Here is a 26,275-nt window from a genome sequence, read left to right as displayed (position 1 = left end):
TAGTGGGTAATAATTAACTGTTAAGGGTAGTTAAATAACAGCTTATTAACTATTATAATGTGTCTTGTATATATGTAAATTGTTGAACTTCAATAGACATGATGAATTATTAATCCTCTGTTCTGTGTATGTGTGCATTGTTTTTTTTCTCAAATGGGACAGCCCTTAATTGCAGTAATCTTCCTGCAATTTAGTGACAACACTCTTCTGCAACATATATTTTGTGTTTCTAATATGATTTGATTGTAAATTCAACTATATTCTTAATGGTTTTTTCTTGTTGGGTGTTTTTTAAATAATTGTCCTAATGGTTGTTTTCTAAAAAAATCTCATTTTGTAGGGGCGCGGGTGCTCGATAAAAAGGAGCAGGTTAACAGCATACGTGAGAATGGATTAGGGAGAATTGAATTCAAGAATCAAGCTATGCATGCATTATAATAGGTAAACAGATTTAACCCTTAAGTTATTTAATTTGGTTGTAAATAACATAGAAAACATCAGAAAATGTAGTCGTCTGAACAAGTTGCTAACCTGGTAAGAATAAGGTGAGCTCTCTCTTGGACTTGGATCTCGAGAATGAGGCACAGGTCTATGATTGTCATCTTTACTTAATCTGCTACTCATTCCCAAATCTTTAATTCTGTCAAGTTCTGGCAAAATACAAGATCCAAGATCTGGTCTGTCTTTCTTTCTTAACTCCGCACACTTGAGTGCTAGCTTTGCAAATCTAAGCGCCTCTTCAACAGGCCAGTCTGGCACCGTTGGATCAAGCATATCTGCAAATGTTCCTTTCGAAATAGCCCTCCCGACTTGGTGTGTTAGGCCCATTGGGGACCTAGCAGTGATAATTTGGAGTAAAATTACACCTAATGCGTATATATCAGACTTAACCCCTAACATACCTGTTTGTTGATACTCGGGGTCAATGTAGCAAAAGGTTCCCGCAGCTGAAGTCATGTAATATTGAGTCACACTATCAGCTACAGAAGGTGGGACTAGTCTTGCTAATCCAATATCAGCAATTTTACAAACATAATTACAATCTAAAAGAATGTTTCCTGGCTTTAGGTCACGGTGCACAAGGGGCTCTGGCTTATCCTGGTGAAGGAACAGAAGCCCAGTTCCAATATCAGCTGCAATCCTGAATCGAGTTTCCCACGGTATAGAAGGGCTGTTGCCTTTACGTAATAGACGGTCTTCCAAGCTTCCATAGTTCATGAATTCATAGACCAAACATCCATACTCCGGACAAGCTCCTAGAAGGAGGACCAGGTTCGGATGTCTCAAACGAGATAGGATCTCAACCTGAATCATGGCAGAAAGATACTCTGTAAAAACACAAGAGATAGAGAAGTAGATAGACATTATTTACATTGGGTCCTCCCATGGAGCCTTATTAAATACTACTGAATTAGGACAAAAAAAGTGACATGTAATTTAACCCATCTAAGAACCAAAACATGCGTTTTCATGCCCTGGGTATTCCTTTCAGTGATCACTTTCTCATGCCATGTATTCAATTTAGTCAAAAGATAAAAATAAGGATAAATATATGTCCATAATGGCACAGAGCAAGTATTCTTTGGAAAAGAATAGAAGAAAACATCATACCTCCTGTTGGAATTGTTTTTCCCCTTGTGCAGCATCAGGTCTAAGAACTTTAATGGCAACAGGGGTATGATCAAGTTTTCCTTTAAAGACTGGACCATATCCACCTTCACCGATCTTTAATAATGGTTCAAAGTTATTAGTTGCCTCTTCAATTTCTTCAATAGTGTACTTTCTGTAAAAAACATGGTTATTCGATTGCTTTTTGGCTTTCTCAGCCATCAGTTCTGCATGCTTTCTCCTCTTTGCTTCTATCTCAGCTAGCTTCTTTGCTTTCTCGGCAGCTTCCATGGCCGCTTTACACTTGGCCTTCTCCATCTCAACAATCTTGGCAGCTTCCTCTTCAGAAAGTCGTGCTTGCTCAATCCTACAAGCGTCTTGCATTTGGAACTGATGGAGTTCTGATGCCTGAAATTTTTCTAATGCATTAAAATCAGACTTTATAAAGATTATGATTCACATTAAAGCATATTTTTTCAAACTTTTAAAGTTGTCAATAGAGCTAGTTTGATCAAAAGACCGCTAGAAATACCAACTAATTACATGGACAATTTCTACACCTTCTAAATATCTAGATCTGTAAAGGGTTTCTTGTATTCTAGATTGTTCCTTTCTAAATGTCTAGATTGAAGGACAACTTGATAATATTGATCACCTTGAGAGTGTCCACCAACAACTTGGAGTACTAGAGGCAGAAAAGATCATCTGGAAGTTCAAGAAGACATCAAGAGCATATCGATCCTTAGATATCATTGAAATGAAAAATAAACTTTCGTTTAACTTGTGTAACAAATGATTTACATCACACACACACACACATATATATATATATATATGTATATATGTATATATATATATGTATGTATCTATGTATGTTACTGTAGCACTCACCTAACCAAGAAGTGAAAAATACTATTATGCCCTTATACTCTAATAGCCCCCTCAAGATGAGCATGGAGAATTTTCCAATGACATCTTGAGCATGAATTGTAAATCATCAAATTTGGGAAACAAATGAGAAATGATGATAGATCCATCTGAGCTCGCCATCCATTATGGGAGCATTTTTTAGCAATAAAACAACCGAAATATTTTTTTCGTCGGTACTCGACGAGTCGACGTCCACATATGGTAGCGATCAGAGCTACAACAATTGTAACATTTACAAGCCGTAACCCAAGCATCCATATTTTGATGATAAAAATGCAAGACTTAGGAAGGGAACTAAAATCTAACTCTAATATGAAACTAAGCATAAATAGTGAATCAACAATCAAATGTATCAACACTTATTGCTCCTTCCTCACCATAGACTTAACCTCTGTCGTGGTACCACTACAACTACCAAGAATACAACTTCCACCTGCTTGATCCAAAAATCTCACACGAAATCATAATCAGATTCAAGGCATCCATAAGTTGTTTGCTCCAATATCCCCTCTATTGAACAAAACTATGAACCGGAGCCAATGTCGGACTTTAATCACTAACAAATAACAAAAAAAAAACATCGACCAACGGTGAAAGAGATTCAATGCTTCTGTGACCATGCACAATTTGAAGAGGTGCATGTATGATAGTTAGGCTTATTACAAGAAGAATGATGATGTGGGTTGGTGCTTTATTTGCTCTTGTATGTGGATGACATGCCATTTGGAGTTAAAAGTATAGGAGAGGTTTACAAGGTCAAGGGCCAACTAAGTGCATAATTTGATATGAATCGACTTGGAGGTTGCAACAACTAAGTACAAGAAGAAATTGTTAAGAGTGAAATTGAAACTGGAAGCGAGTTGCAGCAAAAGATTTCTCTTATATGAGTTGGAGATACACGATGGGCTTCCCATTGCAACACCATGTTGAGCTAGATTGCTTTGTTCTTGAATGTTGTTGAAGTGCTTCAATATGTTGAAGAGGGTGGCGATAATGGTTTTAGTTGCACTTAAGCAATTGGTATTCTAACTTATTTGAAGGCATTCTATTTTTTGATTTATTTGCACTTGACGTTTCATATTTTAGAGGTCAAGGATTTATTATCTCGGGCTCTTTGAAAAATGATCAAGATATCATAGAATTGGTTTCGTTGGTAAGAGGAATCTAACAACTATTGCAAAAGTTCAGAGAAAGTAGGTTTGATTCACTTTTGAATAAAATATATTCTTTAGGTGAAGCAAATGGTATTAAGTTGTTGACATTGCAGAATGCTATAAAAACGGAAGATAAAGGACCAACATCACCAATCATTATACGTGTTTGATATTTTCAACATTGTTGTGGACATTCAACTTCAAGACTTTGGGGATCGATTTAGTGAGGTAAGCAAAATATTGCTTACAAATATAATAGCTTTGAGTTGTCTCAATTCAACGTATTAGAGTTATTGAAGTTGAGTAAGTTGTATCCTTATAATTTTGATCGTATGGAAATGATCCACTAGATAAATAACTTAACATGTACTATGTGATTGTACGTCAAGATGAAAGATTGTCAATCTGAGTGGTATTTCCGAGCTTGCTAGATTGATGGTGGAAACAAAAAAAGCATATAAATTTTCCCTCTAATATATTAGTTATTGAAGTTGACTTTGGTTTTGCCAGTTACTACCTCAACAGCCCAAAAATGTTTTTTTGCCATGAAGCATTTGAAGTCTAATGTACACAACAAAATATGTGATGAGTTTGCATTAATATGTACTATAGAAACACTTCTCAATGTTACAAATGATTATTTAATTAGTCAATTCCAAAAGATGAAAAGACACACAATACAGTTGTAAAAGGCAACTTTTTTACTATTTTTAATGAAATCGTATCTTTTAGTTACTCCCTCTGTCACAAAATAAGTATTTACATTATTATTTTAGTTTGTCCCAAAATTAATGTCCACTTTGAAAAGTGATGTCTACTTTCTCCCTATATATTAGTACTTTCTCTATTCTAACTTGACGTAGTAGGAAACGCAGAAGGGTTGACAATCGTCGGAACCCGGAAAAAGGGTTAAACCTTACAAGTATAGGGTTTAGGAAAATAACAAGAATTCGTAAGAATTCTGGAAAAAAAGGCTAAGCTTTATTGAATTGATAATAGAATGAACAACTAACAAGGCTAAGGCTTGTTTAAATAGGCTAAGAAGCATGGTTAATCTAGGAAACTAATAACTATGGTAGCTAGATAATTACTAAATAATGACAAAGCAAAGAAAAGGAAATAAATCTGAAAATAATCAAAGGGTCAACCAGCGTGGGTTAAGGCGCGGCTCGCTATCATGGCTTTGCTTGGTCTCGCTGCTTGTCGATCTTTCGGGCTAACTGATCTACATCAGTCTGCTCCACTTTTAAAGAAATTGACCCCGAGTTCTCATGTAAGATAGGATCATCTTCGTGGTAAGGGTACAGATCGGCCACATTGAAGGTGTTGGAGATGTGGAAGAGTCAGGGAGAGCGACAACATAGGCGTTGTCATTAATCTTCCTGGTGATTTGGAATGGGTCATACTTCTTTGGTTGGATCTTTCCGTAAGTGCCCCTAGGGAAGTGCTCTTTCTAGAGAAATACCATCACATCGTCACCTTCTTGAAAGATCTTCTTTTGTAAGTGTTTGTCGGCTAACTCATTGTTCTTCATTCCAACTACTTCAAGACGAACTTTCACGTTCTCTTTGATTGCGTGCGCATCTTTTGCCATATTCTCTGTTGTAATACTTGTCCACGGGATTCGTGGAAGTTTGATCAAGTCAACGATATGTTTGGGAACTGAAGTGTAAACCAGAGAGAACGGCGAGCAACCGGTCGCCGAGTGGGTTGCGCTATTATAAGCGAATTCAATCTGTGGGAGGGCAAGGTCCCATTGTTTGGGTTTGTCTCCACAGATGCTTTGGAGCATATTGCCTAAAGTGCGATTTCGTTACCTCGGTCTAGCCGTCGGATTGTGGATGAGGAGTGCCACTTTTGTTAAGTGATGTTTCGAACATTCTCCACAATGTAATCCCAAAAGTGTCTTAAGAAATTTGTGTCGCGATCGGAAGTGATTGTCATGGGAACTCCGTGATGGCGAACAATTTCCTTGAAGAACAACTTGGCAATGTTGCTTGCATCGACGGTTTTCTTGCAAGCAATGATGTCTGTCATCTTCGAGAAACGATCCACAACGACAAAGATTGAATTGACTCCTCTTTGAGTGCGGGGTAATCCAAGGACGAAATCCATGGATAAGTCCTGCCATATATCTTCTGGAACTGACGGAGGCAAGTAAAGGCCGGTGTTTTGACTTTGGCCCTTGGCGACTTGACAGATGTAACATTTCCGAACAATGGCGCTAATGTCACGCCTCAAACGCGGCCAATGGTATAGCTCTGTTATGCTAGCGACGGCTTGTCTCGACCAAGATGCCCACTTAGGCCTCCTCCATGTAAGTCTCTAATCAACTTTTCACGTGGAGAAGAGTTAGGAATACACAATTGATTACTTTTAAAGAGATACCCATCGTTGAGGTAGTAATCGTCCACCGGTATGCCTTTCCCGCATTTGGACCATGTTTCTTTGAAGTCGCCATCTTCCTCGTATTGGTCTTTTAAGCTTTCGAAATCGATAATTTCTTGGGAGAGTGTGACCATTAGCGTGGCTCTCCGACTTAGTACATATGCTACTCGGCTTAAGACTCCCACTTTGTGTTTGATCACAAAGGGGAACTTATGCAAATAGCTCACCCATCGTGCATGCATCTTACTTACAGTCTTTTTACTGTTGATGAACTTCAAGGCTTGGTGGTCGGTGAATAGCACGAACTCCTTTTGTATGAGATAGTTCTCCCACTATTTTAGAGCTCGAAAGACAGCATAGAATTCTTGATCGTAAGTGCTCCAATTTTCTTGCCTTGCTTAACTTCTCGCTGAAAAACGCTATCGATCGTTTTTCTTGCGATAAAACCGCTCCGACTCATACTCCACTGGCATTGCATTCCATTTCAAATACCTTGTCGAAATCGGGAAGTGCAAGTACTGGCGTGGCGATGAGTTTGGCTTTTATTGCAATGAAATTGCGATCTTGATCGGGTCCCTATTGAAATTTTCCTTTCTTCAAGCATTCAATAATAGGGGCGGTGATTGTACTAAAATCTTTTACAAACCTTCAATAAAAGGTTGCTAAACCGTGGAAGCTTCGGACATCCGAGACGTTTTGGGGAATACGCCATTCTTTAATCGCAGGTGCCTTTTTTTCATCTACTTCGATACCGGCTTTCGACAATGAAAACCAAAAACAGAAGTTTGTGGGTGCAGAAAGTGCACTTCCTGAGGTTGATATAAAGTTTGCTTTCGTGGAGTACGGACAAAACTTTATGGAGATGCTTTAAGTGGTCTTCCTTGCTACGGCTGTAGATGAGGATGTCGTCGAAATACACAATGACAAAAGATCCAATGAAGGGTTTGAGGACTTGGTTCATCTTTCTCATGAAGGTTCTTGGAGCGTTGGAGGTGCCGAATGACATGACAAGCCATTTGAGACCGAAAGGCGTTTTGAACGTCGTCTTCCATTCATCACCTGGTCAGATTCAGATTTGGTAGTAGCCGCTACGGAGATTGATCTTCGAAAACAACTTAGCTCTGGCTAACTCATCAAGCATATCCTCTAGGCGAGGGATCGGGAACCGATACTTGATGTTAATTTTGTTGATGGTGCGGCTCGATGCACATCCTCCACTGATTGTTGTTCTTCGGTACCAAGAGAATGGGCACGGCGTAAGGGCTTAAGCTTTCACAGATGAAACCCTTTCGTAGGAGATCTTCGACTTGCTCGCTTAGGATCTCATTCTCTTTTGGGCTCATGCGGTAGTGAGGAAGGTTCGGTAGGTTGGCACCGGGAATCAGATCAATCTGGTGCTGGATCTCCCTCATGGGAGGTAGCTCAAGTGGTAAGTCATCGACGGTGAGCTCTTTGAAGTCCTTGAGTATCCCGCTCACTTCTTTCGAAATTCCCTCTCCAATCTTTCGACGTTGCTCAAGCCCTTTACAACGATCGGGGTACAAACTTAGGTTTCTTTGAACGATTTTTCAAGAATATGCTCGTTCGAGGTGATGATCAGAAAGTTCTCACCTTTCTTTTTCGGGGTGTGGTTGAAGTAACAGCTGCCATGGCGATCTTGTGTTCGCCCCATCGGAAGATCATGACGTTGTCTCTTCCTCGATATGTGACATCGTTGTCGTATTGCCATGCTCGACCGAGAGAATATGGAAAGCGTCCATCTCGACGACATCACAAGAAACTTCTTTCTTGTAATGTTTATCGATGGAGTGTGGAACCTTACATACTTGGGTGATGCGGATTTGAGGGCCTTTCTTTACCCATCCGAGCGAGTATGGTGAATTGTGGTGAAGTTGGTAGACCGAGATGATCTACTAACTTTTAGGGCACCAAGTTTTCATAGCTTCCGTTGTCTACGATCAAGTTACAGACTTTACGGTTGATGGAGCAGTAGGTACGAAAATATTTTTCCGTTGCCCCTCTTCCGGTGATAGTAGGACTCGCTGGAGTACAATGCTCACCTTTTCCTCGAAATCTTCCTCTGTGAATTCCGTTCCTTCGTTCTCATCCTTATCGTCGTTTTCCTTTTCTTCTACAAGTCTGACTGTCCTCCGGTTACTGCACTCGTTGGAATGATGATCGGGTTGTCCACAACTATAGCACTTGAGCCCGGTGGGCTTGACGTAGGAGTTGTTGGGTTTTGGCGTGGCCATTTTGTTTCGAGCGGGTGGCATTTTTGGGAGGATCGCGAGGGTTAGCTATTACACTCTTCCTTTTATTAGCGATGGAACTAGAGGTGTCGAAAGGAGTTTGAGTAGAGTACCTTCGATAGGAGGCGGTTCGGGTAGACTTTTCCATCAGTTCGGCCTTCATCGCCAAACTAGATGTTTCGGTTATGGTCCATGCGGTTTTAAGGCCAATTTTTTCTTGTAGGGAACCCTTCAGCCTGTTGATGTAACGAGCGACTCGTTGTCGATCTGTTTCTCTGATCTCGTTCCGGTTTGAGAGACGTATAAATTTTGTGGTGTACTCGGTCACGGACCTGGGTCCTTGTGAACAATCCAGATATATTCAGTAGAGGATCTGCTCGTAATCCTCTGGTAGGAACCGTTCAGTCATCAACTGCTTCATCCTCCTCCAAGAGCGTATGGGACCTTTTCGTTGGCGCTGTCGTTGGGTGGTTAGCTTATCCCACAAAACAGCGGTTGTGCTTTTTAGGCGAAAAGCGACCATCTTGACTTTTTTGTGCTCCGGTATCTCCATGATATCGAAGAACCTGTTGACCTCGATCTGCCAGTCAAGGAATTCTTCCGCGCCTTCATTCCCGTTGAAATAAGGGATGTCGGTTTTCATCCGGTAGTCGGGGTCGTTGTGTGGTTGATTAGCTATTTCTTCAGCTTCGGAATCTGAACTAGAATTGGCGGTGGGACGGGGTTGGACGCCACGAGGTGGCCGATAACGATCAGTGTGCCTGTCTCTTCTCCGCCAGTCGTCGATTAAGGCACCGATTTATTCAGTGAAGGTGGTAGTGAGGGTGGTGAGAGTAGTGTTGAGAGAGTGTTGAAGGCCGCGGTGATACCTTCAAGATCTGCTCGAGTGAGTGGCTAGTTATCTCCCATCGTTAGGTTGAAAAAGAGATAGGGATTCCGTGCTCTGATACCAACTGACGCAGTAGGAAACCTGGAAGGGTTGACAATCGTCGGAACCCGGAAAAGGGATTAAACCTTACAAGCGTATGGTTTAGGAAAATAACAAGAATTCGTAAGAATTCTAGAAAAAAAGGCTAAGCTTTATTGAATTGATAATGGAATGAATAACTAACAAGGATAAGGATTGTTTAAATAGGCTAAGAAGCATAGTTAATCTAGGAAACTAATAACTATGGTAGCTAGATAATTGTGGTAGCTAGATAATTACTAAATAATGATAAAGCAAAGAAAAGGAAATAAATCTGAAAATAATCAAAGGTTCAACCGGTGTGGGTCAAGGTGCGGCTCGTTGTCGTGGCTTTGCTTGGTCTCGTTGCTCGTCGATCTTTTGGGCTAACTGATCTACATCATAACCTTAATCATGAGATGTAGAACATTTCTCCCTCTATATTTAAGGGTAAAATTGTCCTCTTAGATATTAAAAAATGTAACAAATAGAAATTCCTAAAATTGTGTGCATTTTTAGTTGTAGATATTTATTTTGGGAGGGGGGTAATTACTATTTTATTCTATATGGTTCCCCCAATGATAATTTCTCTGGATCCACCATCGGCAACAATTTGGTTGTGTTTATTGTTTTTATCTGGTTATGGACAATGGGTGAATATTGTACTCCATATTTAGACTTCGTATATTCAAGGTCATCCCTGAATAATAAACACAACAATACGCTTATTTGTCTACCTTAATAAGTATACAGTATTGTAGTTTATATAATTTAGAGTATAATTTAGAGTATTAACATTGCATAGACTCCAATGTGAAGTCTCAGGTAATATCTTCTAGGGTTATAGACGATCCGAAACCATATAAAACAAAAACACCACACAAGAATTAGATAAAGTTCATCCAAAACTTGCATTCTAGGAACTATGCAATGTTAATTGTATTTGTGCTTTAGTTACTCTCTCCCTTCTGATTATGTTTCTTAATGGACTTCATTACCCACTTGATGAGAATTTAGTATATAAGTAACATAATCAAGCACTCAATCAATGGATTTATAAACACAACATATGGCCTCTTACCTGCTTCTTGGCAGCAATTGCTTCTTTGTAAGCTTCATTATACATCTCCATGGTTTGCTTTAGCTCAAGTTTAAGTCTTCTCATATCGGCTTCAATGTCACTCTGAAATTACAAATTATTAAATTTAGTAGAACATCCAGATATTTAAAGTGTTAAGCTCTTTCTTTGTGGCCTATAATCTGTACTTACCGGTGATGATGATGTTGAACTTCTACTCTCATTAAAGTTTGATGCCAAATTGAAATCCAAATCATGGCCTATGAGATCCATTGATCCAAAGGGTACAGTAGCTGGTATTTCTACACCTAGCAATGCACTAGGACTTTTCCCACCTTTAGGAAGTTCAATATTTTCGGTTGACACTGTGCCGGTACTTTTCTGTGGCCTGTTCGTATTTGGTGAATTTTTATGGTCTCCGCTCATAGGTGCTGGCCTGTTCTCCCAGAAAATGGAAATTTGAAACTTCAATTATAACATAATCTCAATCTTCAAAACATGTTTAACCGATCTGTTGCTGCAAGCTAATTCATTAAGATATAACTTTCAAACCTTCTCTATGGAAAAATTACCAACTCGTGAAACATTATTAGACATATGACAACAATGTTTTTAAAGTATCAGATGGAAGGGAACTTATAGCTAGAGAGCAATTACATGTGCCTACTTTTTTTAGTTCCCTTAGCATGCAGCAGATTAATGATGCAGATTCCATGGAACAGATGGATGATGCAGATTTCATGGAAAAGATGAATGATGCAAATTGCATGTATCTTGAAAATTTTAGAGCAATGATTTTGTGGCTTTCAGCTTGCAGCACAATTTGATAAGTATGAAAGAAACATGTTTCCCATTTATTTTCATTTCTACTATCAGAGGACATTAACCCATAGAGTTGCATTTTTTATATGTACCTGTCTTCTTCTAGATTAGAAGATGTTGATAACTTAGGCGGAGCTGAAAGATTGACTAGAGTTCGTGTTGCTAACCGCCTTTCTACAACCTTCCCTTTTGAAATCACAAGCACGGAACAAAAATCTGGGACACGTTTCATTATCGTGTATGGCACATGAGAGCTCTTGAACTTCCTGTAACAACTTTACATTAATAATAACTTAGTGTATGTGCATGTGTGGTGCTATCGGTGTGTGTGAGAGAGATTGAGAGATCAGAGGGGAACCTTGCTATACCACTTCTTGTCGAGGCACCAAGCACTAGATTTTCGATTTTATTTTCCCTGACATAAGCTACAACTGCCTTAGGAACGTCATTATCAATAAGCAAGACGTTTGTCACAGGAATCTGAAATAGTCACAAATATGATTACTTGTAATTGATCATATTGCTTTACCTTAATATAGAGCATACAATGCATTATGTTACTGCTTTGGGGTTTCTACTTAGTAAAGAAAAGTAAATCTAAGCCAAACATAGAGTAATGGGTTTTCTCCATGTCTCATGTTGTGCCAAACATGGAACAATGATTTTTCTTATGTCTTGTCTTGTCGAGTCCATATATCAAACACAGCCTTAGAAACATTTTGATAGCATTCTAGTGAGTGAGAGCATCACATTGTCGATAGATAGTTTGCTTAGTTGTGAGATTACACTTTGGTCGTATAATCTCTATTTTTTAGTGAAAATACAACTGTATAGAGTTTTAAACAGTTTTACTATGGTTATTGAGAGATTCTTAATTGTTAGTTTTGATGAAGCCCTTCTAAACCTAATGCACCTTTCAGTGGATGATAATTTGTGTAAAGAATAAGTTATCAATAGGACAATTAAACTTACAATCTACTCAAACCATAATGAGCAAATCATTGATTCAACTCCAACATGTAAAATCCAACTCTCGTCTAACCTTAATTAGAACAATGAGAAGTCATACCATATATCAAATCATAATAAGATCAAGTTATAGAACCATATGATCTAAAATTGATAACTATGGTGCTTTTCATGCAATTTTCTCAACCATAGAGTTGCAAAAATCACAAAGAGGGGCTAGAATACACTACTAAAAATCAAAGTTTCAATGATGATGAAAACAAAATATTTTTGTGATTACTCACTAGTCATGAACACAAACACAATATTTTTGTGATTACTCACTAGTCATGAACACAAACACAATATTTTTGTGATTACTCACTAGTCATGAACACAAACACCGACAGATTACCACCAGAAGTTTTAACTCTGTCGGAAATGCTTTTCCGACCAAGATTTCACCGACAGTAACTTTTAGATGGAATTAAAGACAAACTTTTTTCTAGTAGTGGATGAGGATTAAATTATAGCAATGTAAAGGGAGTTACATCAATTTACTAAGAATAATGTATGCGACTTACCTTTTCCTAGTAGCCATACCTATTATAGGCATAAAAGGTGTTATTAAAACAAGGTAGATGAGAATGATGAGTCATAGTGGAAGAATTTGATTTCTTGCCTTTTACTGATAATTACAACCTATATATAATAACAAGGTAGCATGATTCTAGCTATCAGTAATCATTAATTTAACACCTATTTATGGTAAAAACATAAATAAAGAATATTTACAACTATGTGTCTATTACTCCCCCCGCAGTCAAAGCTGGGAGGTGGACACACATTGGGATTGTTCCTAAAGTCTTCAAATAATACCAAAGGAAGTCACTTTGTAGAGATGTCGGCAATCTGGTAGCGAGACAGAACGTGGAGGACATGGACTTGGCCATGAGCCACCTTTTCTCGAACAAAATGAATATCCAACTCAATATGTTTTGTGTGTTGATGTTGAATTGGATTCTCGGAGAGATAGATTGCTCTAATATTGTCACAGTACACCAAGGTTGCATTTTGGATTAGACAATGAAGTTCAAGCAATAGGTTTCATAACCAACATGATTCTAAGACAACGTTCGCAGCTCCGTGATACTAAGCTTCGATGCTGGAATGAGACAACTCAGCATGATGTTTAGTCGACCATGAAACCAAATTATTGCAAAAAAACAATATTCTGAGATCGAATGTCGTTTGTCAGGACACCCACCCCAATCTTCATTTATATAAGAGAAGAGAGTGGAGGTAGATGAGGAATAAAGATGGAGGCCATGGTCAAGCGTCCCCTGGATGTAGCAGGTAATTCTTCTGAGAGATTAATGTGTTTATCCCTGGGATCATGCATAAACAGACACACTTGTTGGACGGCATAAGAAATATTGGGTCGCGTAAATGTAAGATATTGAAGAGCACATGCTAGATTGTGGTAATGAGAGGGATTCAAGTACGGATGACTCTCATTGGAACTCATTATGGGCTTTGTCTCAAGCTGAGCGAAGGATGGTTTTAGTGGCATATTTGCGTTGAAATTGAATAAACCCCCAGGATGATGTGTGACGCAAATGCCCAAGAAATAATTTAGAGGACCAAAATCCTTCATAGAAAATTTTGAACTTAAAAGAGAAATAATGGACATGCAAAAAATATCTCATGATGTTGTCAAGATAATGTCATCAACGTATAACAACAGATAGCATATCATTCCCGTGACAAAAAATAAAAAGGAAATGGTCTGACATGTTGTGAGAGAAACCAAGAGAAGAAACATTTTCCATAAAAGCTTTGTACCATGCCCGCGAAGTCTATTTAAGTCCATACAGAGACTTCTTCAACAGAAATACATGAGTCGAATAATCCCGATTACAAAATCCCGATTACTGGTGCATATATATTATTTCTTTGAGGTTTTTATGTAAGAAAGAATTTTTTGAGATGATGAATTGGCCAAACTTTAGATAAGGCCAAGAACTATTCTGATCGTTGATGATTTAACAACCGAACGAAATGTCTCCCACAATCAACGCCCACATGTTGAGTTTTGCCATCACCTACAAGACGAGTTTTACGCCGCTCAAAGGAACCATTAGATTTTTCCTTATGAGAGAAAATCCACATGGAAAAAATTATATTAACCCTAGGTGGATAGGGCACCAATTCAGACATCCTATTTTTAATAAATTATATTCATCAATTATAGCCATCTTACAATTCTTGTCAGCAAGGGCCATCACAGGGTTAACATGTAGAGAAGATTTAGTAATGTTGGTATGAAGATTAAACTGTGATTTTGGTTTAAAGATGCCATGTTGACTCTACGTAACAGGACGACGAGATGGTGAAGGAAGGGACTAGGCGTAGATGTGTTCAAAAGTTGTCGAGATTGATGAAATCATGGGTGGACAGCCGGGTGAGGGTCCTGGATATCCTGGAGACGCATGAGACAGCAGATCGGGAGGTTGTGAAGGAAGGCTGGATGATGAGTTTGGATGTTAAGGACTTGAAGGTGACTAGACATAAATGGAAAGAGGACCCAAAGAGTGTGACAGTTGGGTATAGTGACCGATGGTGTGTGGGATTAAACCATAATCGAGGAACTCGTAGGAGCGACTTATGGGTGTGTGTAATTTGGAAAATGAGAATTGTGTTTCGTCAAATAACATTTGACTGTTAATGATTATTTTACGGGAGGCCAAATCATAGCATTTGTATCCATGTTGTTTTCATGGATAGCCTAAGAAGACACAAGGAGTGGAGCGTGCTTGAAGTTTGTTGTTGATGGTGGAAGGAAATAGGGGGTCTCAAACAACCAAACACCTTTAGGTGAGAATAAGTAGGTTGTTTTTTAAATGGAATTGTTAGAGGAGACTGATAGGTTATAGTCTTGATTGGGAGAATATTAAAAAGATATGTTGCCATTTATAGTGCATGGTACCAAAAAGACGACAGGAGAGAAGCATTGGCTTGTAAGGTATGAACAATATTGTTGATAGTACGGATGTTATGCTCGGCCTTCACATTTTGAGAGGAATTGTAAGGACAATAAAACGAAATGATAACTCATTAGTGTTACAGAAGTCTCGAGATTTTTGATTATCATATTTCGTCTCATTAATACATTGTACAATTTTTATGTCTCTTTCAAATTGAGTACATACAAACGCATAAAACTTTAGAAATGTGGAATAAACATCAGATTTTCTATTCTATGGAAATGTCTATAAAAAAATTTAAATCGTCATTCAATAAAAGCGTATAATATTGAGAGCTCGAAGAGCTTACAACCAGAGAGGTCCATAAGTCGGTATGAATAATATCGAATGGCATTAATGTGTAAGAATGTGAAGCAACAAAAGGTAACGTAATATGTTTCCCATGAGAACATGCCTAACACAGGTGTGAATCAAGAAGTGGATTATACTTTATTAAGTTGTGTTCCCCAGGCGAACTAAAAACATTCGTCCTCAGATGTCCTAAGCATGCATGCCAAAGAACGAGAACGATGGCAGCCAAAGTGGATGGCATGACCAAACTGGATACAAATTTTGATAGGATAAAATTAGCCTCGACTTTCACATTTCATTAGACGCATCCCCGTCTGAAAATCCTTTAGAGAAAAGCCAAAAGGATCAAATTCAACAGTAACGAAGTTATCATTAGTAAAATGTCTAATAGAGACTCGTTTCTTAATCAAACAAGGGGCATGGATGAAATTTTTAAAAAACAATGGGGGTGCGGTGGAGATAAGTGTGTATACCCGAAACCACGAACGTGAATTGGATGGCCATTACCGACAAGTATAACGTTAGTATTGCTCGAATTGAAATAAAATGTGATGTTACTTGTCGTGGATGTCATGTGAGATATGGTATCGGTATCCATGTACCAATTAGCGTTGGGGTGAAGGATTAAGGCTAAGTGTATGCATTGCAACCTCAATGTTGGTTGGAGAAGGAGGTGCGGTTGCAAATATGCTTGGTACAACTTCGACCTAAAAATACCCAACTACTGCTTGGATGGATTAAAATTGGGCCTAACCCAATTGTGAGTGGGAGTGGAGGGGTAAGGACATGGGGTTATTTCCCAAGTCCAGTTCCAACCCCAATGTTGTTTGGTTCCAACACCCAAAGGTTGTGTCTATGGTGGAGGAGATGTGGAGTTTGAACCCCCTATAGACCACTTGCATGCTAACCACCACAAATTTTTCCTTTCCCATTTAGGCGACCACCAGAAGTATGACCCCCATGATTTTTCTCTTTACTGCGAATTGGGTGTTGTAGAAGGAAGGGCGAGAGAAGGTGAAACGTCCGAAAATAGTTCTAAGTCAACAACATCCCGAGCAACCATGGTGGATCCGGGAATATTGCCCTTTATCTTCAACCCGGCCTCTTCGAGAGTGAGCATGGACCTTGCTTGATAGAAATGAGGGAGGGGTTGCTTTGTCGAATCAATGTTGTAAACCCACTAAAACCACCAGTGAATCCAACGACCAATTGAAGAAAAAGATGTTCATTAGAGATTGGTGCCCTAATGTTTTTGAGTTGATCATACAACTCATTAAGGCACTGACAATAGGTCGAAGCGGTAGGAACATCCTTCATAATTGTACAAGAAAAATCCAACTCAAGTGTGATAGCGCAGGACTTTTTGTTATCCTGGAAGATATTGCGTAAGCAATTTCAAGCCATTTTAGTTGTGCAATCTTGCTTGATAATAGTTTGAAGGATATCAAAGGAAATGGTGGCATAAATCCACATAATAATAGTAGCATCAAGAGTCGACCATAACTCAAGATCCTTATTGGTATTCAGTTCTTTTTCTTTATCAACGATCGATGGGAAAATATTGTCCTTTATCTGCAACCCGGCCTCTTCGAGAGTGAGCATGGACCTTGCTTGACAGAAATGAGGGAAGGGTTGCTTTGTCGAATCAATGTTGTAAACCCACAATAACCATCGATGAGTCCAATGACCAATTGAAGAACAAAATGTTCATTAGAGATTGGTGCTCTAACGTTTTTAAGTTGATCATACAACTCATTGAGGCGCTGACAATAGGTCGAAGTAGTAGGAACATCCTTCATAATCGTACAAGAAAAAATCCTACTCAAGTGTGATAGTGCGGAAGTTTTTGTTATCCTGTAAGATATTGCATAAGCGATTTCAAGCCACTTTAGCTGTGCAATCTTGCTTGATAATGGTTTAAAGGATATCAAAGAAAATGGTGGCATAAATCCACCCAAGAATAGTAGCATCAAGAGTCAACCATAACTCCAGATCCTTATTGGTATTTAGTTCTTTTGCTTTATCGACGACATATGAGAGAATATTGTCCTTTATCTGCAACTCGGCCTCTTCGAGAGTGAGCATGGACCTTGTTTGACAGAAATGAGGGAGGGGTTGCTTTGTCAAATCAATGTTGTAAACCCACTATAACCATCGATGAGTCCAACGACCAATTGAAGAACAAGATGTTCATTAGAGATTGGTGCCCTAACGTTTTTGAGTTGATCATACAACTCATTGTGGCGCTGACAGTAGGTCGAAGCGGTAGGAACATCCTTCATAATTGTACAAGAAAAAATCCTACTCAAGTGTGATAGCGCGAGAGTTTTTGTTATCCTGGAAGATATTGCGTAAGCGATTTCAAGCCACTTTAGCCATGCAATCTTGCTTGATAATGGTTTGAAGAATATCAAAGGAAATGGTGGCAAAAATCCACCCAAGAATAGTAGCATCTAGAGTCGACCATAACTCAAGCTCCTTATTAGTATTCAGTTCTTTTTCTTTATCGACGACCAATGGAAGAATATCATGTAGAACCTGATGGGATTTGGCATGAACCTTGAATAATTTTTCCACGTAGCGGTAGTGAATGTTATCCAATTCGAGAGTGATGGAGATGTTGTTTCTGATATTAGAAACAGCCAGAGAGTTGGATGAGAATAAGACTTGGAGGAGATAGAGTTGGAGGTTGACATGGTTGGGGATTCAGAAGAAGAGTGCAGTAGGAAAAAATCAGAAAGAAAACTCCAAGGCTCTAATACCATGAAAGAATTTGATTTTTGCCTTTTTATTGATAATGACAACCTATATATAATAACAAGGTACCATGATTCTAGCTATCACTAATCACTAATTTAGCACCTATTTATGGTAAAACATAAATACATATTTACAAATATGTTTCTATTTCAAAACAAATCATGTTTTGTTGCGAGCAGGTATTATCAACAAGGAGACATCGATTATGATGAAAATTTTCTTCAGTTGCTAGATTAGGTCCATTAGGATGTTTTAGCTATTGCTAATGCAAAAAAGCATTAAGTTATTTTAAATTGATATAAAAATGCTTTTTTAATTATTTTATAAATGCAACAGTTTGCATTTCATTACCTCCCAGTTTAATTTTTTTAAGAACTAGCTATAGATAATACTTTGTTTGCTAAGAAATTGAATGATGATAGTGTTGTTGTACAAATTTATGTGAATGATATTATATTTGGTTCTACAAATGCTAGATTTTGTAAAGAATTTGCTTTCAAAATGCATATTGAATTTGAAATGAATACGATTTTGATTTGAATTTTCTCCCGGATTTGCTAATAAACAGTATAATGATGAGATTTTTATTAATCAATATAAATATATACAAATATGCTTAAAAAAGGTGCTTTTAAGATGTTAATCGCGATGGATGATCCCATGACTCCAAATATTAAGTTAACTAGGAATGAAATTGTCGACTCTTTTGATAAGAAAAGAATGCTAAGGTACATTTGGTATGTGCTCATTTTCAAGATAATCCAAAAGTGTGCCATTATGAGGTCGTAAAGTGTATATTATGATATATTAATGGATCAATTAACCAGGTTTGTGGTATCCAAAAGCAATGGATGTAGACATGGCATGCTTCATGGACTTGGAACTCGATGGATTTCTTGTGGATATAAAGACAACTAGTGGAGTTTGTGCCTTTATTAGCCTTTCCTTATTCTTTGTTTTTAAGAAGCAACAATTCGTCGTCTTATCCACAACCAAAGTGGAATGTCGTGGCAGCTCAAGCATATGCACAAGTACTTTGGATGAAAAATCTCTCTCCAACCTTGATGGACACTTTCTCGTATTCTTCATGTGTGCTATAATGGTTCTATTAGTTTGAGTAAAGATACAGTTTTACACTCATGTATAATGCACAATGAACTGCACATCATTCAAACCGTAATAAACTAAGGATCACGCTCAGATCGTCATAAACTAGTCATGAGTTGTTAGCTGCCAGACCAGATGGGGTTGGATATATGATTGTTTTAGTTACTCTCTGACCAGTACTGTGTGGGTTATGATTCGATGATATTTTGTGCTCTCTTTTGGCCAATATGCATACCCATTTTTGTGTATATACCAATGCGAGGTATTTCTAACAGTACATGAACCATCATAATGTAGTTATATTTGGGGGATGGTTATTTCATCCATAAGAATCATGGATCGCATTACAAATATCCTTTTATGAGTGCTTGAATTTTTGTTCATAGAACTATGATTGCTAGGTAGAGCATTTGGCTTCTTGTTAACAATTTAGGTTATAGCACCAGACCTGATTTAGCAATGTTTCTGTAGCATCTCTTGGGTAACCTTTTGTGATGGGTTGCCCATCCCTTTTCTAAGTGTCTATTTCTTTATAAAAATTGTTTGTGTTCCAACCCTTTACCAAAAAAAACATTCCTAGTGATTAGTCATGTGATTTGTCAGTTTTTATCAACTATTCACGAGCTTTTTTATCAGAACCCTAATCGCAACAAAATACCTGTAACAGAAGCAATGCCTAACCAAATCACTAGAACCCTAGATCTTATGATATAATAATCAACACAAACATCAATACCAACAACAAAAAAACCCTAGAACCATCATAATTCTCACCCAACTAAATAATTCTCAAAATCAAGGTGTAAACTCTTAAGGGTCCTTTGGTTTCTTCTTTCGTTTAACAAACTAACAGATTAGGGGAACGATAGCTTCGCTATGGAGGGATCCTAGTTCAATCCATAAAGTATCATGGTAGTAACGACTGCATGTCCAAAATTGAATGCACAAATTGTTTTATATTAAATTTTATGTAGGGGCAGAGCCACCTTGGAGCCATATCAAAAATAAAATTAGATATAGTCCCAAACCTTAATTACTGTAAGGATGTAATTCTCTCTCTGATTCATTTGCATGCAACAGTGTACAAGAATTTTTATAGGAGAGCCTCACTATTCTAGGAAAGTAACAATAAGTCACTGATTCTAAATAATCTACAATATAAATTAGGGATTCTAAATGATATTTACTATAAATACAATATTGCTAACACACCCTGGCAGTGGAAACAGGAGGTTCTCGTACGTTAAGACTGGTGCGAAAGTCATCAAACAGGATGTGCGGAACCCCTTTTGTAAATATATCGGTAATGTGGTATCTAGATGGGACATGTAGTACACAAACTTCTCCACTGGAGACTTTTTTTTGGAAAAAATGAATGTCCATATCAATATGTTTAGTTCTTTGATGTTGCACATGATTGCCAGATAAGTATATGGCACTGACATTGTCACAATAGATTAGATTGGCTTTCCGAATGGGATAATGTAGCTCTAACAATAAATTGCAAATCCAACAAGATTCTAAAATGACGTTTGCAACTTCTTGATATTCTGCCTCTACACTTGAATAGGATAAGGTGGGTTGGTGTTTAGAAGACCATGAGATAAGGTTATCCCCAAGGAAGACACAGTAACCAGATGTGGATCGACGGGTATCAAGACATCTTCCCCAATCAACGTTGATATAAGAAATCAGGGAGTCAAAAGATGATTTGTATAAGTGTAAGCCCAAATTGAGAGTCCCTTGAATATATCGGATGATGCACTTTAGCGCACTCATATATTCATCTCGTGGATCGTGCATGTGTAAGCATATTTGTTGAACAGTGTATGATATATCTGATCGTGAAAGGGTGGGGTATTGTAGAGCCCTGGCAAGACTGCGTAACGAGTTGGGTCACTAATTTGGGGTTCGGAATCGGATCAGACTTTGGCCTTGGTGTCAACCGGAGTAGTGTATGGGGAGCAAGAAGTCATACCTGCTTGTTTAACTATTTCCTTCGTGTATTTCCGTTGGGATAGAAAGATGCAATCTTTATGGCGAGTAATAACAATACCAAGAAAATAACTTAGGGGTCCGAGGTCTTTCATCTCAAATTCGGAGCTTAGGGAGCGCATAATAGTGGAACAGAGATGGTCACTAGATGTGATGAGAATGATATCTTCAACATATAATAAGAGATAAGCGATGTCGTTCCCTTGACGATATATAAAAAGCGAGTGATCACATTTACTATGAGAAAAATCGAGGGTTGAGTCATAATCAGCAAATCTTTGGTACCATGCACGTAGAGCCTGTTTAAGGTCGTATAACGATTTCTTCAATAGGCATACATAGTTAGGATGGTGTGAATCACTAAAACCCATCGGTTGGTGCATGTAAACGGTTTCATTTAACTTACCGTACAAAAAAGCGTTTTATACATCAAGCTGGTGAATTGACCATAACTTAGATAAAGCAAGACTGAGAACTGACCAGATAGTGGCATGTTTAACCATGGGGCTAAAAAGTTTCATCGTAGTCTATGCCTACTTGCTGAGACCTGCCATGACCAACAAGACGGGCCTTGTGCCGCTCAAAAGATCCATCATAGTTGTATTTGTGATGAAAAATCCACAGAGAGCAAATAATATTAGTATCGGATGGATGAAGAACTAATTCCCACGTCTTATTCTCAATTAACGCGGTAAATTTGTCACACATTATGACTTTCCAATTTGGATCGAACATAGCGAGTTTGGGAATTTTTGGTATGGGTGAGGGTTGCGTAAGGGATGAGAGGTTAAAGAGTTGTTTGGGTTTAAACGTGTCGGATTTTGCCTGGGTAGTCATATGGTGAGTGGAAACAGTTATGGGAGGTTGAGTTGGTGAGGTGGATGAGACAGTTGGAGCGTTGGGTGGAGGGACGGTTTGGGAGGGTATTGATGAGGGGGGCGGGGCTGTGGTCACGGGTGGGGTGGTGGTCTTGGTTGGGGTCATGAGTGAGGGAGGGATTTGAGTAGAGGAAGTTTGAGTGTGTGAGTGAGGGGGACTGGGTGGCGTAGACAAAGAAGTGGAAAGGGGGAGGGGTTGGTTGGAGTTGGTGGGTTTTAGAGAGAGGAAAGCAAAGGTGACGGGTTGGTGTCGAGAAAGAAGTAAGAGCAAAAAGGAGGAGGATGAAGACGAGTGAAAGGAAAAATGGACTCACCTCTCTTTCCTTTTTTCGCCCCCATGTCACCACACAAAGGGCATGGGGACGTAAAAAGGGAAATCCTATCAACTTGTTCTGACCTGAGATAATAAGCTCATAAGCTTGGTATTATTTCACTGTCAAGAAATGAAAGATGACTTTCATCTTCAAGTTTAACTCAGACGTAGCTCCCTTTTTTTTTGGGTGTGAAGCAGTGTCAAACCAAAATACCCAACAATCATTATCTCTCCCTGAAAAAGAGGTGATCCAGCCGCACCTTCCAGTACGGCTACCTTGTTACAACTTCACTCTAGTCATTAGTCTTGCCTTCGGCATCCCCCTCCTTGCGGATAAGGTAACGACTTCAGGCATTGCCATTTAACATGATGAGAGATGATAATTTTACCATTTATGGGGTTGTAACATTTGCGGATAAGAATGTAATTATCTCTTTGATTCATTTGCAAGCAACCGTGTACAAGAATCTATACAAGGAGAGTCTCACTATTCTAGCCTCACTCTCAATAATCTACAATATAAATTAGGGATTCTAAATAATATTTTCTTCGTTTATAAAAACTAAATTTTCTAAAGGTTCTAAAATAAACATGTTTTATATTATTGAATACACATTTTATTACAATAAATTTTATGTATTTCAAAGGGCTTTTCTTATTTACATGGTTATCTACATACATCTTGTATTTGTTTGCATAAATATAAAAATAGTTAGGTTTTTTAGCTCACTTACGCTTTTCAACTTTTTTTTACACCTATTTTAGGAGATATGTTATTATAATATATATACTTAAAAAGGGTTTTTTTGAATTATCTTACATTGTTTCTATACACCCCCTAGATGAATTTTCAGGCTCTCCATGATTAGGTTTTTTGGTCATCAGGTTTTTTCATAATACTAGCTTCTGGTATTTTGGTATAGGATCTAGCTTGGAGAAGTGGCTACTCGTGATATCTTTGTGAATTGTTAGTATGACATGCATTTTCTTTTTGCTCTACATTAATCAGTCTCATGAAAACTTGGTATGATCAAAAATTTTGATCTTCACTTGTTTAATTGGAGACTACTATACACTGATCTGTTGAGTTTATATATATATATATATATATATATATATATGTTCTTTCTCATCATAAAACCACTAAATTTACCTGATAAGTATGCAAACTTTAAAAATAAGATCAGTAGGTTTGAACGGTCTGCAACGGGGATGTAGCTCACATGGTAGAGCGCTCGCTTAGCATGCGAGAGGTACGGGGTTCGTTACCCCGCATCTCCATTATTTTTAGTTCCTTTCTCTTTAGTGGAATAAAGATAAAAGACATAAGAGGTTATTATTGTAAAAGTGGGTTTGAACTTTGAATGGTCTGGACTGTTATATGAGATTGCAGCTGGTTGATAATTCAATCAACTGGAGTATTTTTCTTCATCTGCCTTCAAGTATAAATGGTACATAAAGTCAAATAATCAGAAGGTATGTATGTGGAATTGATCATGGAACTAAAAGCAGCAAATAACCTATACCAACTCCTTCCCTAATGCCTAACCAAAATTTCTTGAATGGACAAATTAAGTCAACATTCAAAAGCCTTTTACGTATAAAAGAACTTGCACCAAACAATGTAGTAAATTTTTCTGAATACATACCTGTTTTAGTGTACAAAATGTCCGAAAACGATTGAAAAGCTGTTGTGTTTCGAAATCACTTGATTCGTATTTTCCATTCCCAGCCGAAACATCTGCAAAAAGTCGTTGAAAATATTATTCATTTTCCGGTAATCTTTGTTTCCAGTAGCATCCCGTCGTAAGAATAGAGAACATGTTATTATCTCAGAAATATAGAAGCATTTAATCAACAAAATTGTATATTAGAAAAACTTAGAAATGAGATGTTCGAGAAAAATGACGAAAAAAGAGAGGGTACCTACGAGAATTGAATCTCGGCACCTTAACATGAACCAGGAGAATCGACGAATTGTTAAACATGAGGTTGTCGATTGCATATCGAACCGCATGAGGGCTATGCTTATCATCATCAATGCCAACGGCAACTTGGTTCATTGGGGGGTTGGGCATGCCCAAGCTACCGTCATTTTCATGGGAAGAGGTATGAATCATTATCTTGATCGTTGGACTCGAATCGCTGAGGTTCATAACAAATTAATCAGGGTTTTGCATCACCAACAAATTGTGGTCGTCTCTACCATGCATCATGTCCAAGAATTTTCATTGAATGATGAAGCGAAGAGATGAAAGAATCGGTGGTTCTTTTTATGTTCCGGAGACTTTTTTGTACGGAGAGCGAAATTCCACGTCAAACAAAATGAACACAAATGTGTTCTCTCCTTGATTATCTCAATCTAGGGTTTTGACTTCGTAACACATAATTTGCTTATTGCTCTTATATTAATTACCTAATAATATGGTAGATACACCTTGGTTTAGATCGATAAAATCAAAAAGTCATATCATGATATTGATAGAGACCTGTTATCTTCGGCTCAGTTAGCTAGGTTGTTAAAAAATAAGGTATAACTGACGGCAAAAACTGTCGGTAAAACGTTGGAAACGGCATTATCGACGGCTTTCATTAGAAAAAGTGGATCAGTAAAACTTACCGACGGGGTATCGAGATTCGAGTTACCAACGGCTTTCCCAAACTTCAATCCGGCTTTTGGTTTTGGTTCCCGGTGTGATTATAACCCCTAGATTACATATATTTTTTTTGGTAATTGGTTTGTCATAAAAATAATTAATCAATACCTAAACCTCCATCCAAAATAACAATTACGAATTAGACACCAAGTAAAAATTTATTCTTTTAAAGCCAACTAGACAAAAAAGTAGGTAGGTGGTCATTTACCAACTCTTACCGGATAAATGTTGTTCGGGTAAGTGTGCATAACCGAGTAAATGTTATCTCTCGTAATTAAGTGTTTACCAAATGCTTTTGGTAAGTGTTTACCAACAATAAGATGATCATTAAAACCTTATTTTAATAAAATGACCAACAAAAGTAGTAAGATATTTATAGTTTTTTCCCTTTAATCATTAAACCCCTATTAATCTCAAAAAATAAACAAAAAACAATTTTAATAAGAACAAGAGGGAAAGATAGCTAATTAACCCTAGCCAGAAGAACAACAAAACATTATGATTTTCTAAACACTTGTAATTGGCATAGGTTGCATACTCAAGATGTACCTTCCTGTGTAGAGGGTTCCTTTCCTTTACTTTCTATAGAAAATCAATGACCAGATTAGAGATGCACAATATGAAAACATATATATATATATATATATATCATGTGTATATATATATATATATATATATATCATGTGTATACCCAGAAAATCATAGACCCATAAACCCAAATGAAGAAAAGATTTATACAATTTAAGATAAAGCAAGAAAACAAAAAAACCAACAAATGTAATGAAATTAGTAAAATCGATCAGATCGACAAATCCATCAGTAAATAAATTACACCTTTTCGAGCAGCGGCATGAGGAAGAACTAGGCCGACGAGGGAGATGGGAGGAGTGTCGAGAGTGACGATGGAGGAGGAATCACCAAACGGCAACGGGAGGAGAGTCAGTGAGGGAGGAAGACCGATGAAGGAGAAGGAGAATGTCACGCAGCAGGGGTGAAACCTAATCGCAAAAAAGGGCAGCAATGGAAAGAATGGATCTTACTCAGGTAAGCATGAATGTGATGTTGTCTCGGTAAGATCTTGGTCAACATCTCGGTCAGACCTTA

The 26,275-nt window shown here is 38.0% G+C and overlaps 1 protein-coding gene and 1 non-coding gene across 2 annotated transcripts; one reads left to right on the top strand and one right to left on the bottom strand.

Annotated features, from left to right (window-relative positions):
• Positions 1-409: 409 nt before the first annotated feature.
• LOC112499955 (U-box domain-containing protein 51-like) lies at positions 410-24,634 on the bottom strand. The gene is made up of 9 exons (XM_025103216.1): positions 24,445-24,634; positions 24,164-24,255; positions 11,534-11,655; positions 11,268-11,441; positions 10,546-10,789; positions 10,357-10,458; positions 1,612-2,016; positions 532-1,305; positions 410-421 (listed from the first exon to the last, which is right to left on the bottom strand). The coding sequence occupies exons 1-9, from the start codon at positions 24,632-24,634 to the stop codon at positions 410-412; spliced, it is 2,115 nt and encodes a 704-aa protein (XP_024958984.1).
• On the top strand, positions 23,723-23,795 carry TRNAA-AGC. Its single transcript has one exon. It is a non-coding gene; the product is annotated as a tRNA-Ala (tRNA).
• Positions 24,635-26,275: the final 1,641 nt, after the last annotated feature.

This window comes from Cynara cardunculus (assembly GCF_001531365.2).
Source record: "Cynara cardunculus var. scolymus isolate 2C chromosome LG 17, CcrdV1, whole genome shotgun sequence".
NCBI classification, from domain to species: Eukaryota; Viridiplantae; Streptophyta; class Magnoliopsida; order Asterales; family Asteraceae; genus Cynara; species Cynara cardunculus.
Note: the sequence above shows the minus strand (reverse complement) of the source record. Positions and strands in the feature narration are given on the sequence as shown.

Bases quoted from the DNA above. Each gene is read 5' to 3' on its own strand.
- LOC112499955 (XM_025103216.1), bottom strand. From the start codon at position 24,634: ATGATTCATACCTCTTCCCATGAAAATGACGGTAGCTTGGGCATGCCC. The intron at 11,656-24,163 runs GTATGTATTCAG...TGACTATTTCAG, and splicing joins CATTTTGTACACTAAAACAG to ATTCCTGTGACAAACGTCTT. The intron at 1,306-1,611 runs GTATGATGTTTT...GCCATGATTCAG, and splicing joins AAAAACAATTCCAACAGGAG to GTTGAGATCCTATCTCGTTT.